General features: G+C 44.6%; 1 protein-coding gene across 10 annotated transcripts in view; it reads left to right on the top strand.

The window, feature by feature from the left end:
• The window catches only part of rab3gap1 (RAB3 GTPase activating protein subunit 1), a 61,842-nt gene that overhangs the window by 29,346 nt on the left and 14,957 nt on the right, over positions 1 to 17,539 (top strand). For 9 of the 10 annotated variants that reach the window (XM_085283508.1, XM_085283509.1, XM_085283507.1 and 6 more), the window contains 11 exons: positions 2,468 to 2,549; positions 2,734 to 2,802; positions 3,758 to 3,831; positions 4,546 to 4,638; positions 4,779 to 4,951; positions 5,553 to 5,654; positions 5,832 to 6,004; positions 13,552 to 13,606; positions 13,898 to 14,233; positions 15,011 to 15,148; positions 16,754 to 16,981. In XM_085283508.1, the coding sequence (XP_085139634.1) occupies positions 2,468 to 2,549; positions 2,734 to 2,802; positions 3,758 to 3,831; positions 4,546 to 4,638; positions 4,779 to 4,951; positions 5,553 to 5,654; positions 5,832 to 6,004; positions 13,552 to 13,606; positions 13,898 to 14,233; positions 15,011 to 15,148; positions 16,754 to 16,981 (1,523 nt within the window). The remainder of the gene's footprint in view (positions 1 to 2,467; positions 2,550 to 2,733; positions 2,803 to 3,757; positions 3,832 to 4,545; positions 4,639 to 4,778; positions 4,952 to 5,552; positions 5,655 to 5,831; positions 6,005 to 13,551; positions 13,607 to 13,897; positions 14,234 to 15,010; positions 15,149 to 16,753; positions 16,982 to 17,539) is intronic. The other variant, XM_085283512.1, reaches the window with a different exon arrangement.

Below are 17,539 nucleotides of genomic sequence, written 5' to 3'. Positions count from 1 at the left end.
ACATGTTATGGTATTAATACACAAATAAAAAAAAAAGTAATATTATTATTAAGAAATTATTAAATTTTTTTAAATACATGTCAGCAAGTGGCTGACATCCAGAAACCCTGCCAGTGGCTTTTAGGAGGCGTGTGTGTGATGCAGGTCATGTTGTCGTTTCCTGTGGAACGATTGTACCTGCTGGTTCCAGGTCGTTCTTCTGATAAGTCTTTTCACTCGTCTGTCTGAAATCGTGTGGGGAGCGCTTGGTCGTGGCTGGTTTATCGTACATAAATAAAAACCCTGCAGGGGCAACGCCAGGTTTATGGCCCCAACAGTGCTCACTGGAACCTTCAGTAACTTAGAAGTTCTTCTGTAGCCGATGCCATCAGTCTTAAGTGTGCAAAGGTCTTGAGAGAGCTTGTTGGTTTTACCCATCATGAGACGCTTCTTGTGTGAAACCTGGCTAATGAGGCCATAGTTGGGACTGAACCGGCTGATATTAATTTGCACTAAGTGGCAGGATTGCTCTGTAATTACTCATAAATGTGTCTTTTTGCACCTTTCTTTCTGTCCAATACATTTCCCCCGTGTCATTCTTCATTGTTAGATGTCATGTACGGACATCTATGGTGGCGCTGGGTGATATGAGGAAAATGTAATATCACAATATTTTTTTGCTATATCACAAAACACGAAATAAATCACGATATGTTTAAGTTATTTTCAACCATATAGGATCTAAATTTGCACTTATTCAAACCGACCATTCAGGATGGTTTTCTATTGTCAACATAAAAATGATCTGAATGAACTGAAATGTTTTCTTTTAACCATCAGCTGCACACAGAGGATTTTCACAGATTACAGTATAATCACAGTAAGTCTCTTTCTGTGGTCAACACTAGACTTTAACATCAAAAGATCACAGCAACAAAAAACGACGTCAAGAAAAGAATCATGAGTCAAAATAAAACGACTGAAATGAAAAAGCTGCTCTGTTGTTCCTATAAAAATGACAAAAATAAAAAAAATGGATGACATCAAATTACAGAAACAAGTCGAGACAGTGACTATAAAACAGTTTATTTAATGTTTGCTTGGTGTGCAGGGAGACGTTGACATGCAGGGTTCAAAACATCGTTACTTTTGCAGCGAGATTCATTCTCTCACCGTCTGAAACTCCTGATGTCGCCATATTTTTACCTGTTCAGTTCAGTTCAGTTTTATTTATACAGCACCAAATCACAACAACAGTCGCCTCAAGGTGCTTTATATTGCACAGTATTGTACAATAATAGATACAGAGAAAAACCCAACAATCATATGACCCCCGATCAGCAAGCACTTTGGGGACAGTGGGAAGGAAAAACTCCCTTTTAACAGGAAGAAACCTCCAGCAGAACCAGGCTCAGGGAGGGGCGGGGCCATCTGCTGTGATTGGTTGGGGTGAGAGAAGGAAGACAGGATAAAGACATGCTGTGGAAGAGAGACAGAGGTTAATAACAGGTATGATTCAATGCAGAGAGGTCTGTTAACACATAGTGAGTGAAGAAGAAACACCCAGTGCATCATGGGAATCCCCCGGCAGCCTACGTCTATTGCAGCATAACTAAGGGAGGATTCAGGGTCACCTGGTCCAGCCCTAACTATATGCTTTAGCAAAAAGGAAAGTTTGAAGCCTAATCTTGAAAGTAGAGATAGTGTCTGTCTCCTGAATCCAAACTGGAAGCTGGTTCCACAGAAGAGGGGCCTGAAAACTGAAGGCTCTGCCTCCCATTCTACTTTTAAATACTCTAGGAACAACAAGTAGGCCTGCAGAGCGAGAGCGAAGTGCTCTAATAGGGTGATATGGTACTACAAGGTCATTAAGATAAGATGGGGCCTGATTATTTAAGACACAGGCATCGAACTCCAGGCCTCGAGGGCCGGTGTCCTGCAGGTTTTAGATGTGTCCTTGATCCAACACAGATGATTTAAACGGCTAAATCACCTCCTCAACATGTCTTGAAGTTCTCCAGAGGCCTGGTAATGAACTAATCCTTTGATTCAGGTGTATAGACCCAGGGTGAGATCTAAAACCTGCAGGACACCAGCCCTCGAGGCCTGGAGTTGGCAAAGCCTTATTTAAGACCTTGTATGTGAGGAGCAGGATTTTGAATTTTCACCATCGTACGTAGAAAGACTCACAATACATCGAGTTTATTTGTTATATTGTTTGATTTAAAGTTGTTTCTCTGCATGTGTGGATTGGATGGGTTGTTACCAACATCTAGTGAGAATTTCATGTGAACATCACCTTTAGAAATATATGTAGACAATTGGTGATGCGTTCAATATGTTTTACGTGTGTGTGTGTGTCACAAACAGAGGTTGGTTGTGTTACTGAACTCCCTGACTGTGAGGACGCCCTGGGTGGGCTCTGGTGACAGACTGCCTGCTCTGCTGTTTGAACGATTATTCAGTTTTTTTGTGTTTTTTCTGGCAGATTTTGATGCGCTCCTTGGTGGCGAGGTGGGGGGGGTGGAGTTTGGGAAGTTTCCATTCGGTGCCTGTGAGGAGCCAATAAGGTAAAAACTGATGATACTTTCTAAAAATTACAGTCACATGTTTTCTGCACACTGAGCAGTCGGTGTGACGGCTTTGTTGCTTATCACGTGGTCTCGGAGCCTCTTCATCATCATCCTTATCTGTGGGTCTGAGGAAGACTTACTTTGTTTGCTGTTACTGTGTTTCTGTTTTTCACTTTTGTAGTGAACTTCATCTCGCAACAACCTGGCCTCATCTTACTGAAGGCATAGTTGTGGATAATGACGTGTACAGGTAAGGCTGTGTGTGCAGTGTTCTGGTGTACTGTACTAAGAGCAGCTGCAATATACCAGCTAGTTCGTTTTGTTACCTCGCAACACTCAGCCTCACTGCAACTGCGTCACCAGCTGAGCCACGAGGAAACCGATGGGCTCAAATTGTGGTCATAAATATTTTGTACTTGTGAGTTCAAACTCACACACTGCTAGGGAACCTGAGCGCAGAGTTTTACACACAGTTTGTTGCTTTGTGTCTGTAAGACGACCTTAACAAAAAAAAAAATTGTAACTCGTGTAAATATTTTTTACAAACACACAAATTCTCATCTGTAGATGCACAAACATAAAATCTTCAGATAGTCTGGCTTACAAGGTTACAAAGCTCACAACTACACATTTGATTTGCAAGTACAATTGACCACAATCTGAGCCCATAGAAACCAGCACTAATCAGCCAGTGACCACAGCTGATGCTAGCGTGGGCTAAAGTGCACCACACTGAGTGATGAGGTACCCGGGCTAGAAAGACAACTCCAGTTTGAGGCGCATGTCCTCCTGACATTTGGTGTTTGTGTTAACGATCCAATGGAAAAGCTTTGATGGGAGTGAGCTGTTCACTTGCACTATAGCACACAAAACGCTGCGCTGAGCACTGAGTGTTGCATCCGTGTACACACTGCATTGCTTCATATTTCACTCGTAAAGTAGGAAATGGGTGGAGCAGTTTATTAAAAGGGTAAACGTACATGGGTTTGATTGTAAGGCCCAAACAGAGCTGGCACAGGTCTAACAAGCATGAAGGGACAAACTGAGTGTGACATAAGGAAATGCTTACATGTGTAATTATCTTGATTACTGGTGAAGGACTACGTCACATGTAATCAAACATGACTCATTACTTATAAAAACCCTTTAACTAAAAGTGTATCAGAAACTCTCCTCTACTGTTTACTCTGGTTATCACCCAACAGTGACCTCGACCCTCTTCAAGCTCCTCACTGGTCAGTTCGAGTCAGGACGGCTGAAAATCCTCAGTGTTTACTGGGTAAGTTAAACTGATCAGTGGGACACTCAGGGACAGAGACCATGATGCTTTGGGGCAGACCACAGAGGTTTTACTAGTCAGTACAGATTTCAAACACACCGCTACATACTACATTAAGGTCAGTGCATTAAGTGCACTGACCTTAATGTTGTATTTTTCTGGTTGCTAATACACTTGGATCCATTACAAACATACACATTGTTGTGTGATGTGTGAAGACTTTTTATGGCTTTGTTTTTTGTCCAAACAGCACAGAGGAAACTATTTCTAAGCTAAAATTCATGCATCAAATGATACGCAGCAGATAAGACGGATGTAATCAAGCTACCGATAGAAAGAACATAGTGAAGGACAAATAAAGTGTCTTTTTTTCCTCATTGTTCTATGTGTGGGCCTCCTACTTCCTCCCACAGTCCAAAGTCATGCAGTTAGTGGGGACAGGTTCATTGGGGCCCTAAATTTCCCACGGTGTGAATGTCTGTCTCTGTGTTTGCCCTGCGACAGACTGGCGACCTGTCCAGGGTGTGCCCCGCCTCTCATGACAGCCCCAAGCACTTTACATGTGATGTAAAGTGGACTTTTCTTTTGTTGCCACGTCCATGATTTAGAAAATGTTACACAGATGTTGTCCTGCTTCGCTGTGCTGAAGCGTGTGCTTCATGAAAAGTTTGAATAAGAAAATATCAGGTCAGTAACTGTTTGTGTTCCCTGTAGGTGAGGCTGTGACAGAGCTCTTTAAACTCTGCTGTAGGACTGAGTCTACAGAGGAGATTCCTGGAAGAGGATACGCTGAAGATGAGGGCAAAGGTCAGGTTCCTGGCTTTACTTGTTGAGTGACCATATTGCATTCTGGAAACATGCGTAGTTTACTGGGAGATCTGGGCATCTGTGCTGACCCAGGCCTCAGCAATTGAACAGAAACTCTTGGATGTGTTTGTCGTCTGTAGAAAACAGTGATATCAGCTCTGCTTTGTCCAAGCTGACCGAGCCAGCAGCAACTGTGCCCATTTCCAAACTGTCTGTCTCCAACATGGTGCACAGTGCCCGGAAGCACATTCGCCGCCATCGACGCATCGATGAGTCGCCCCTTAACACCGAGATACTCAATTCTGTCCTTCTGGTAAGAGTTAATCATGTAACCTGTTTAAAAGGCATTAACTAGTCGGAGTTGACTGATACTTGACTGAGTTTTAATGGTTTCAGCTCATTTTATGAGGAAACTGATTCTGACAGAAGAGGTGTGGATCCCGTGTTAGGAGACGGTGAGCGTGATATTCAGAGCAGCAGAGACCTCGGAGCGTGTGGTAGTTTGACTCGTACTGATGTGGCTCCTCTGCTTCTTGTCACAAACAGTTTTTCCTTCCTGGTCACTGTTGAGCCCGTCACACTCAGCAGCTCGAGCTCGAGCTAAGACAGCCTTGAATCTTAAAACTACAGCCGTAATTGCATTTATGTCTTAGAGTGCTGGCCACAGATATTGATCCCATCTGACAGCAGCTCAGTAAAGCACAAGAGCGTCATCTTAAACAGGATATCAGGCAGCGTTCTTATTTTTATTGTCTACTTCTGGTCACATCCTGCTTTTGCCACTGAGCGATCAGCATCCTGTGTTTTATCATGAAGTGATGACTACGTGAGCTGCACTTGTTTAATTCTTCTAACATCTATAAAACAACAGAGTTTCTAAATGACAGACTTACTTATTTGTGTTTGTGTCTCAGTATCTGTTTCCAGATGCTGCTGTGGAGAAGTCTGACTGTAAGAATAACACTCAGCTGTCCAACTCCAGTGGGACATCGGAGCAAGAGAAAACCTCTGATTATGTATGTTTGCCTCTTCACCACTCGCACACTCAAGGTTACACTCAGGTCAGGTCCAATATAAGTTTCAGAGTGAAGACAGGCTCAGTGCTGTCAGTACTTTGTCAGGATTTTTATTAGAATGTATTAAATTTGGTGTCCTGCTGTTTGATTTCATGCTGGTCTTTTCCCTCGTTGTAGAACCTTTTCCACCAGCTGAAGTCAGCCCCCAGTGACAGTCTGACCTACCGTCTGGCTCTTTGTGTGTGTCTGGTCAACTATTACTACGGTGGGCTGCGGGCTGTTGGACACCTCTGGCAGGAGTTTGTCCTTGAGTTGCGTTACCGGTGGGAAAATAACCATCTTATTTGTGGGTGGGTACCTCACAGGCTCGTGCTGCTTTGATTTTAAAGATGTCACACATATTAACATTTTCATTTTATAGCAGGTAAAATAAGTAGGGATGGGTATCGAAAACCGGTTCTTGTTGAGAACCGGTTCCCACTGTTTCAATTCCTTGGAAGTGTTTGCCATTTTTGCAAACGATTCCCTTATCGATTCCAGTCGCCCCGAATGACGTCACCACGTTGCGGAGCGTCATTTACCTGGCAGGAAACACGGCGTGTAAGCAGCTCAAAAGTTTGGTTAGACTTTACGAGAACGGATGACAACAGGGCAACTTGCAATACTTGCAAAGTAGATATTTCATTTAAGGGAGGAAACACTACGAATATGCAAAAGCGTTTGCTCACAAAACACGCGATGACCTTAAATGAATGTCGTGTTTTTAATTCCGCTCCGGACTCGTGAATCTCAACCCAGCAGCAGCGGTAACGTTTGCACGTCCTCTCCCGTTAATGCGGCAGGTAAATAATCAGCTAACAGTGCATATTATGTTAGCGCGATCTGCCTTATTACAAACCTGCCATCACTGTGCATTTAGTGACCATGATGAGAGAGACAGACAGAGTCTGGCTCAGATGCTGGCAGCTCTCGCTGCAGTCTACCGGCAGCGTCTCCTTTCAGGCCAGGATAGACGAATGTCACCAAGCAGTGACTCAGTTTGTGGTCAAAGGCTTGCACCCATTTGCCACAGCAGATGATTTTCAGTAAGTGAATGTGTTTAATTGTAGGCAGGGACATTACTGGATATTCTTGTGTAATTGCTACAGAATAATTTATGTTATACTTTGTTATTGCTACAGAAGAACATTTACAATTTTTTTTCCTGGGGACCCTGGGACACCCCATTGAAGAGCCGTAGGCTGTGGATCATTAAGATCTCACTGTTGGGTTTGTAAGGCCATGTTACTCCTAAATTTCTATCTTGTTCAAAGAGAAGATATAAAACAAAGTTCTAAGCTAATCGACCTTAGTGTTCTCCTTTTTTAAAAAGAATCGATAAAGAATCGAATCGTTAAACAGAATCGAAAATGGAATCGGAATCGTGAAAATCTTATCAATACCCATCCTTAAAATATGTATTGAACACGTCAGCAGTTCTCTAAGCAAATATATTTCTAAAGGTGCTTTGATGTGAAATTATCACCAGATGTCGGTAACACAGGGACATTAAACACACAGACATTTATTTATTACTTTATACAAATGTTGGTGATGACAGTTCATGGCAGCGTCTGTATGGAGAAACCAGTCCCATCATTGCTCATGACTTTGACCCACTCACCACACAAACGGTCTCTAAATCCCGAATGCTCCGTGGATCTTTCCCACAGATTCGGCTCAGGTGATTGGCTGGGCCGTTCCAGCAGCTTTACTTGATTTCTCTGAAACCAACAGTTTCCATTGGCTGTGTTTGAGATCATGGTCTTGCTGAAACATCCATCCTTGTTTCATCTTCATCATCCTGGTAGATGGCAGCAGATTTTAATCAACAATGTCTCCATTCATCCTTCCTGGAGTTATGTTTAATGGCTCAGTCCCTTTTGCAGCTTGTTATAAAGTTTTTATGCATAACTTTTCTAAGCAATCACACATTTTTTTGGGAACATCAAAATCATAATGCTCCCACCTCCAGACTTCAGTGTTGCTGTGGTGTTTTTGGGATGAAGCCACCCAAACACGGTGTGTTTACAGCATTCAAAGAGTTTTGCTCTTAACAAAGGTGGTCGCACTTTTCTCCTCTCCTCCTCTCCCTTATCTTCCCTGCTTAGCCTCTTATGTCCTTGTCTAGTCTCGTGTTTTTTGTATTACTTTTCCCTGGAACACTCTCTCACAGTCTGTTCTCTAAAACCTAAAAGAGGAATTATGGATTTGATCAACTGGTCTCTGAATGCAATTGACACCCCTTTCTCAACGAGAAGTCTGGGCTCGGGTGAGCCTGAGTGCTGAAGATATCTACCTATTCGGAACCATGGTAACAGGGTTCTGGCTGATCGGAGCTGGCTTGGCCCTGACTTATCGAAGAATTAAGAAAGCGGAACCGGCTGTTCAAACCCCCACAAGGCTGCCCGCTGGGATTCAAACGATGGGAAGAGGCGTGAGTTTCTCAAAATGAGCTCATTGAGTGCAGCATGGATAAGATCTTGGAGAAGCTACGGCTGCTGTGAATACTCAGAATAAGACTTCTGAGTGCAAATTGGATCACATCTTGGAGAAGCTCACTGCGGTCGTTGTTAACTTGTTATTTTCTGTTATATTGCGAGAGTACTGTTGCCTGCGAAGGGTTGTTGTTGGTGTGGAGAAAAATGGCGTAACAAATAAAGCGCTTGGAGTGAGACTACGACGTCGTGTCTTTGAGTTCTCAGAATCGGCTCTCTGAGCACAAGAATGACAACATCACGGAGCGCAAGTTTGATAACATCATGGAGAAGCTCACGGCTCTCCAATGGGAGATTGAGAGACCAGTGTCGGAGTGTTAGAACAGCTTTGAAATTCATATGAGCTGTTCGCACTAAAGTAAAAACTTCCATCACTTATGCGGATACCCCTTCGGCCCCAGCTGTGGGCTCAAGGCTGGGGCCGAACAACAACTCCCTGATAACGACTGTGTTTAGACTGTTCCTCCCCCATGCAAGGCCACCTGGGTTGGCTGGAAGACTGTTTACTTAGCCTGGCAGGGAGGAGGACACTGCCTCAGCTGAACTCTGGACACGCACACGCTTACACAGACATATATATACACATGCAGATGTACACTCCTCCCCCCTCCAAACGCCTTCGACGCTTATTCCCCTCCGATGCTGACGGTGGATCAAGGAGACCAGCGCACGCAGGCCCGGATGTACTGTCTACACTGGCTGTCTCTCACCCTTTACCCATCCCTGTTGCTTGTCATGTGTTTCTTTCGTGTATTAAGAGTTTTTTCATGTGCAGAGGTGTTTTTTTCTGTTCTCAAACTGATCTCCCTGTTGGAGCTCAGTCTGGGGGGAGTTATTTTTTTCTCCTTATCTTTCCTCATGTGGTGCATTTTCCATTGTTACACCTCTCTGACCTGTCTTCCCCATGTGATGTTTGTGTCATGTATGTATGGTCAGAAGGGTAAGATGGCGCTGGCAAAGGTCGGCAGCCTTAACCCAATTTCCATCGGGGTCAGCCTTCAGGATCAATAAAGTTTTATTGAATTGAATTGAATTATGTGACCAAACTATGTTAAAGTTAAAGCGTATTGTTGTACCTATGCATTACACTGGAGCAGAGCTTACATACATTCTTACCTGCTTACACTCATCATTCATTCGTCAAACTGAATAAAATGGCAATAAAATAGGGTGGCTGCAGCTCAGGCAGTAGAGCGGGTCGTCTACTGATCGGAAGGTTGGTGGTTCAATTCCTGGCTTCCCCCAGTCTGCATGCCAAATATCCTTGGGCAAGATACTAACCCCAAATTGCTCGCCGATGCATTCATTGGAGTGTGTGTGTGTGAGAGAGAATGTTACTTAGAAAGCACCTAGAAAAATGTGCTTGTGCGAATGGGTGAATGCACAAGTTGTGTAAAGCGCTTTGAGTGCTCAGAAGAGTAGAAAAGCGCTATATAAGAACCAGTCCATTTACCATTTAACCAGGGGAGTATTGCACTGGTTGGATGGCAGCAGCCATGGAGGGAGGGTGTAATTGTCCCGTGTTATGCTGGTGTTTTGTATTAGATGTAAGCTTACATTTGGCAGCATTAGTGAACATTATACTGAATGTTACACAGGACTGTCTCAGGTAGGAGGGAGGCTCACTCGGTCCGTTCACTGAGCTTAGTGTTCAGTGATCGATGGTCCAGGGGAAAAGCTGTTTTCTTAGCCTGGCTGTCCTGTTTCTTGAACAGGTGCTGTCCAGGATGAGATGAGATTTGATTGGCTCTCCTGAGACAGCGAGTGCTGACCATGTCCTCCAGGGAAGGAAAGGGACAGGCACTATTCTTCTGTACTGTCTTAATGACCCACCGAGCAGTTAGCATACCAAGCTGTGAGCAGTTAGCATACCAAGCTGTTAGCAGTAGGTGGGGACACACTATGGTGCTGTGGTAAAAAAGCCACCAAGACTTTCTTCTCCAGATGGTTCCTCCTCCTCCTCAGCATCCTGAGGTGGAGTCTTTGACTTTGGACCATGAGAGGTCCTCAGCTACGTGAGTCCCCAGGAACGAGGACACTCGCTGAACACAGTCTGCTTGATGTGGAGAGGAACGTGTTTCCCTCTGCTGAGGTCACATCTCCTTAGTTTTGATGGCACTGAGCAGACGGTTGTGTTCATTGCAGCAGCCTGTCAGGTTTTTAACCTCCTGTCTGTTCGCCGTCTTCTCCACTGATGATTGTCGCATCATCAGCAAATGTAACGATGGTGTTAGAGGGGCAGGTAGGTGTGAACTCATGAGTGTACAGGAGAGCAGGCAAAGACGCCTGTGTATACTTTATGAATGCAGATGATAATATTCTGCCAGCGTTTCACAGACTTGTTCAGCAAACTTTAAACACACTTCACGCTTCTCTTTTTTTCTGTGGCTCTTGCACACATATTGTTTTCTTTGAAACAGTCGTACCTGCTGATTCCAGGCCTTTCTGTGGCTCTTCATAACTGGGCCTTGACTCTTCTGATAATTCTTTTCACTGGTCTGTGTGAAATCTCGTGGCCCATTTATGGTGAAATAATATTCTTTCCACTTTACCAAAAGTGCGCTGGAACCTTCAGTAGTTCTACTGTGACCACTGCCACCAGCATGTTTTGCAAAGGTCTTGAGAGAGCTCGTTGTTTTTACCCATCATGAGACGTTTGTTGTGTGAAACCTGAATAATGAGACCATCAGTTGGGACTGAACCAGCTGATATTTGATTTGATATTAATTGGCGAGGTCTGTGACGAGTTACATGACTCTTTGGTGGCAGGACTCCTGGGCTGGAGGTGCGAGTCCCACTGAGTCTGTGGATGTTGTTGGACTGTCCTGGTTTCCCACCTCGGGATAAGCAGACTACAGTAGCGGTTTCCCTTTCTAAGAAGTGGGACTAGGGGCTGTGCTTGAACTTGGGAATGATACTCCAAAGCCTCCCTGGAAGTCTGTGACTGGGTCAGTTCGTTAGTTGAACCTGAGGTTGAGGATATATTTTCAGCCCTGCAGCTCCTCTGCCTGCTGTCAGATGGTGACGGCATACAAAGTATCTGGTACCACTGTCCTCTGTGTGCTGCTGTTGGTCCATCAGCTGTGGAGAGAGTGAAGAATAAGTGATAATGAAAAGTTGTTGTTCTCGTTGAACTCTGTTATTGCTGCTTTATTCGTGGCCAACACTCAGCAGATATTGGCATCAGCCGATTTCAGTCGGGATCTCAATGGAGTTCATGGAAGAGCAGAACCTATTTGCAAACATTTGTGGAAACACATTTTGAGACCAGAGGAGATGGATTTGTCAGAGCGGGGGCCCCCAGGCTGTGGAGTGCTTTGCCTCCATCATTATGTTGCCTTGATTGCATTTACAGTGGGGCAAAAAAGTATTTAGTCAGCCACCGATTGTGCAAGTTCCCCCACCTAAAATGATGACAGAGGTCAGTAATTTGCACCAGAGGTACACTTCAACTGTGAGAGACAGAATGTGAAAAAAAAATCCATGAATCCACATGGTAGGATTTGTAAAGAATTTATTCGTAAATCAGGGTGGAAAATAAGTATTTGGTCACCTCAAACAAGGAAAATCTCTGGCTCTCACAGACCTGTAACGTCTTCTGTAAGAAGCTTTTCTGTCCCCCACTCGTTACCTGTATGAATGGCACCTGTTTGAACTCATCATCTGTATAAAAGACACCTGTCCACAGCCTCAAACAGTCAGACTCCAAACTCCGCCATGGCCAAGACCAAAGAGCTTTCGAAGGACACCAGGAAAAGTATTGTAGACCTGCACCAGACTGGGAAGAGTGAATCTACAATAGGCAAGCAGCTTGGTGTGAAAAAATCAACTGTGGGAGCAATCATCAGAAAATGGAAGACATACAAGACCACTGATAATCTCCCACGATCTGGGACTCCACGCAAGATCTCATCCCGTGGGGTCAAAATGATCATGAGAACGGTGAGCAAAGATCCCAGAACCACACGGGGGGACCTGGTGAATGACCTGCAGAGAGCTGGGACCAAAGTAACAAAGGTCACCATCAGTAACACACTACAACGGCAGGGAATCAAATCCCGCAGTGCCAGACGTGTCCCGCTGCTGAAGCCAGTGCATGTCCAGGCCCGTCTGAAGTTTGCCAGAGAGCACATGGATGATACAGCAGAGGATTGGGAGAATGTCATGTGGTCAGATGAAACCAAAGTAGAACTTTTTGGTATAAACTCAACTCGTCGTGTTTGGAGGACGAAGAATACTGAGTTGCATCCCAAGAACACCATACCTACTGTGAAGCATGGGGGTGGAAACATCATGCTATGGGGCTGTTTTTCTGCCAAGGGGACAGGACGACTGATCTGTGTTAAGGACAGAATGAATGGGGCCATGTATCGTGAGATTTTGAGCCGAAACCTCCTTCCATCAGTGAGAACTTTGAAGATGAAACGAGGCTGGGTCTTCCAACATGACAATGATCCAAAACACACCGGCCGGGCAACAAAGGAGTGGCTCCGTAAGAAGCATTTGAAAGTCCTGGAGTGGCCTAGCCAGTCTCCAGACCTCAACCCCATAGAAAATCTGTGGCGGGAGTTGAAAGTCCGTGTTGCTCGGCGACAGCCGCAAAACATCACTGCTCTCGAGAAGATCTGCATGGAGGAATGGGCCAAAATACCAGCTACTGTGTGTGCAAACCTGGTAAAGACCTATAGTAAACGTTTGACCTCTGTTATTGCCAACAAAGGTTATGTTACAAAGTATTGAGTTGTATTTTTGTTATTGACCAAATACTTATTTTCCACCCTGATTTACCAATAAATTCTTTACAAATTCATGGATTTTTTTTTTCACATTCTGTCTCTCACAGTTGAAGTGTACCTCTGGTGCAAATTACTGACCTCTGTCATCATTTTAGGTGGGGGAACTTGCACAATCGGTGGCTGACTAAACACTTCTTTGCCCCACTGTATTTTTATAAACAGCAGCTTGAGACTCATTTATTTAGCCTGGCTTTGAACTAGATTTGTGCTGTTTCATATTATTGTGAAGCACTCTGTGGTTCTTATCCTGTGCCATATAAATAAAGTCAAATGCTGGATGTCTGTACTTTGTCCAGCTTCAGCTGACCAGCTGAGCTGACACTTTAGAATCGGGCTTTGGTGTTGTTGTCAGTCATGTTGGATCTCCGTCCGTCTCTAATAACAGACAAATGACCAAAATGTAAAAATCCAACTCCAAGTACATAATACCAGGTACAAAAGCCCCTGCAGTGTTTGTGCCGTGCTCTAACTAAAACTTTGCTTGAAATTGTTTAAGCAGTATTTGTTTCTCTGTTAACACACTGGTGTTCACTCATATCCATCTCTGTGCTTCCTAATCTGCAGGCTGGCAGGTGGAGCTCCTGATCTTCGCTGTTGTCTTTTGCATCAGAAGTTCCAGGTAGCCACACAGTGCAAGGACTAATTGAACGATTTAAAAGACAAAAAACAACATCATGCACATTTGTAGACTTGCAACTTTAATTCCAGTGGTTTATCAAAAGTGTTGTGTTAACTTTGATAATTGGAACGATGTTTAGGTGATAAAGAGAAAAATGAATTCTGAGAGCTGATGCTCAGTGTGATACAGCATCTTCAAACTCCCAAACACCTGTTTATGTCGTGTTGTCTGTTGAACACAAGTAGCAGTGTTATGTTTCCATGTGTGAAAAGAGTTTTTGTTCCTGGACAGATGCTGAATTGTTGTATCGAAAGGAAGAAGGCCAGAGATGAATCTCACAAGGTACCCGAGGGGAAAGAAAAGGAACACAGGGTCTCAGGTGCCTGCCAGAAGAGCCGCCAAGGACCAGAGTGTGCAACCAGTGCTTCCAGTTCAACAAGAGAGATGTCTCAAGGAAAATCCTGGGACTCGTGGAGTGACAGCGAGGAGGAATTCTTCGAGTGCCTGAGTGACCAGGGCGAGACTGAGGCGACACAAGCTGAGGGCAGAGCTGAGGGCAGGCTGCACCCCCACAACAACATGACTCTGCTCAACTCTGCAGAGCCTCTCTATGTTCCCGTCACACAGGTCAGAGTCACTGCCTCACTGTGCAAACACATCATATGCTGTTATTTATTCCAAATACAGCATGTTGAAAATAATAGTCGGGTCACATGGGGTGGAGCCTATCCCATACCATAGGGCGAGAGGCGGGGTTCACCCTGGACAGGTCGCCAGTCGCAGGGCGAACACAGAGAGACAGACAAACATTTAACCCAGAGGTGTCCAACTCCAGGCCTCGAGGGCCGGCGTCCTGCAGATCTCACCCTGTGTCAACACACCTGAATTAGATGATTAGTTCAGCCTCTGGAGAACTTCCACGATAAGGATAAGCTTTATTTGTTGGTTGCCTGCAACTGAGATGACCTAATCGACCATAGATACAATGTACAAACTTAACATTGGGGATACAGGTCAGGCTAACTAGCAACAAAGGATAGCCCTAACCCAAGACATGTTGAGGAGGTCATTTAGCCATTGAAATCAGCTGTGTTGGATCAAGGACACATCTAAAACCTCCAGGACACCGGCCCTCGAGACCTGGAGTTGGACACCTCTGATTTATGCTCTCATTCACACCTGTGGGCAGTTTAGAGTCAGAGTTAACCCAACCCCACTCGCTCCATGTTCAAAGACGTGCAGCTAATAATTAGAACTAAAAGAAAGCGGTTGTAACAGTACAGAGGCGACCTTTGTGTGACAAAACCATGAAAGCAGATCTCTTATAAGTGGTTCACAGAAATGTCATTAAGCTCAGCTGAAGCTGACTGAGTCTGATATCTGTGCATCATGTTTCATTTTCAGGAACCTGCTCCAATGACAGAGGACCTGTTAGCAGAGCAGTCAGAGGTACTGACCAAACTGGGCACATCAGCTGAAGGTACCCACCTGCGTGCTCGGATGCAGAGTGCCTGTCTGCTATCTGACATGGAGTCCTTCAAAGTGAGTCGGACACACTCTGGGTCAGCTGTCTCCTAAGTTTCTTAGTGCTTCCTGTCTAACATCCACACTTAGACGGACACATCAGAGAGCAGCTTGGGGTTAGTATCTTGGCTAAGGATACTTGGCCTGCAGACTGGAGGAACCAGGGATTGAACCACGACCTTCTGATCAGTAGATGACCTGCTAATGAGCTACAGCCACCCGTTAGCCTTCAGCATTAGCCACATGTTGTGGAAGTTTTCCATTAAATAAAGCCTGCAGACGAGCGGCAGCTAACATTCTTTAATCAAAACAAAGAACAGAAAACCAAGCTTGGTGGAGAGCCTGCATGACCGCGGGGCAGACGGTCAGCAGAGTCTCCCTGAGCCTAGCGTGGCTCTCAGTTAAAAACCTTCTTCAGGAACAAAAGGCAGTGCACCGCTGTTTCACACCTTAAGCTTCACACTCCCTTGCTACCTCCCAGAGTCCTCGAAGAGACAAAAGATTCTTCCTGTGGAGTTGTCTGCTTCCCCCCAACTTCCTTACCAGACTCCCACCATCTGTGTAACTGCATGAGTGTGAGACATGCTAAAATCCAGTGGCACCAAGGCATTATACAATAACATAATATGAATAATACATAAATAAAATAAATTCTTATACACACATTAGCGTCAGTGTGCCCTCGAGTTGCTACATGTCTGCTAGTTTTACTGTTCAGGATGTTTTGTGTGTGTGTGTGAACTGCCTGCAGTGAACATAACTGTGCAGTCACACACACACACAGTAGTCACAGAGAGTACCGCTGTGGTAGGGTGACCATAAAGAGGACACTGGGCCCAGTCATGAAGAACTTTAATAATACTGTTAGCTTAAAGAAAACGACGTCTTCTCTGTGCAGTTAATGAATGGGATATTAATAAAAAATGTCATGTAGGCTTTTACAAGTAAACTAGTGTGGAATAAGAGGACTGTTGATCAGCCTACGCTGTGGAAAGCTGTGACTCTGTCACTGACACGTGTGGCATGATGGATGCAGTCATGCTGGGAGAAGCTACGTGAGTGCAGAAACCTCTGATCACCAGACGATCACGTGGTCGTCAGTTTTCAAACAGCTCATTGCAGTTTTATAAATCATCTTCAGAGGTTATTTGAACCTTGTCTTTGCAGAGACCTGCAGACCTGAGGCAGTAATGCAGTGATAATGACCAGCACACAGTGTAAGTCATGCTGCAGCTGCCCTGAATCTACAGTGTTGGTTATTCCCACCATGTCTCTATGTTTCTGATCCAGTGTGGACGAGCTCTTTATTCAGTCTGAACTGGTTTTAATACTAAAATACAATTGATTTGTTATTCATAGATTTTCAGATTTACTCTTACACAAAAAAGTAAAACATTTTTGTTGCCAGATCACACGTATTTACTTCCAGTCCTGAACAGAAGGAAATCGTTTTGATGCCTAAATGACATTTTATGTTCAGTGACAGCCTGGTGTGCTTGGGTCCATGAATGCAGTGGTGTTGTGAGTGGGCCCTGCTTGAGTCGTCAGTGCCAGTATGAGGTGTCAGTGAATATATTTACACATTACTTCATTTAAAGTACGAGTTTGTGTCTCTGTCCACAGGCAGCCAACCCCGGCTGTGTCCTGGAGGATTTTGTGCGCTGGTATTCACCTCGGGATTACGTAGAAGAGGAAGTGGTTGATGAGAAGGGCAACACGATGGTGACCGGGACACTCAGTCCCAGGATGAAGATCCCAGGCAACATGTGGGTGGAGGCTTGGGAGACTGCCAGGGTCACACCTGCACGACGCCAAAAAAGACTTTTTGATGACACCAAGGAGGCCGAGAAGGTCTGAAGCAGGTCGTTCGTTTTGCCGCATGCGTGTTTTTAAGCCAAACGTGTTTACTAAGTGGATCACAAAGTGTTTTCATGAATGTTTCTGCTGATTTTCAGGATCCGCTTGTGCCATGGGACCGTTTTGGCTCATGTATGTTGGAGAAGTCAGTTTAACACAGATCTGTGCTCACAGACATGTTGAAGCATTTTCACATGTTGATGAAAAAGGATCTGATGCTGTCACACACGATGTTTAACTGACACACAGCAGCTCTCTGTGGTGTGATGGTGTTAAATGAAGAACAACTTTAAACCAGCTTCTATTAATGATCCGGTCGGCTTTATGGGAAAGGGACAAACAGTAACTGGGGTTGTTTCCTCACCCAAAGAGGGTCCTGGATTTGGACCCGGGCAGGTCCCTGCCAAGCGTTTGCATGTTCTTCCTGCACATATGAAAGCAGAGCTCGGAGCTCCAGTTTGCACCATCACTGAAAATGTTGCCTGTCTTTTAAAGACATTGTTTATCCAAAAAGAGAAAGTTAAAAATAATGCTCACTGATAGTCTTATGAC

Source organism: Mchenga conophoros, linkage group LG8 (assembly GCF_057382185.1).
Source record: "Mchenga conophoros isolate Kocher_MC1m ecotype Shallow Benthic linkage group LG8, M_conophoros_male_GT1.1, whole genome shotgun sequence".
Lineage (NCBI taxonomy): Eukaryota > Metazoa > Chordata > Actinopteri > Cichliformes > Cichlidae > Mchenga > Mchenga conophoros.
The sequence above is the reverse complement of the archived record's forward strand: the minus strand, read 5'-3'. Positions and strand labels throughout refer to the sequence as shown.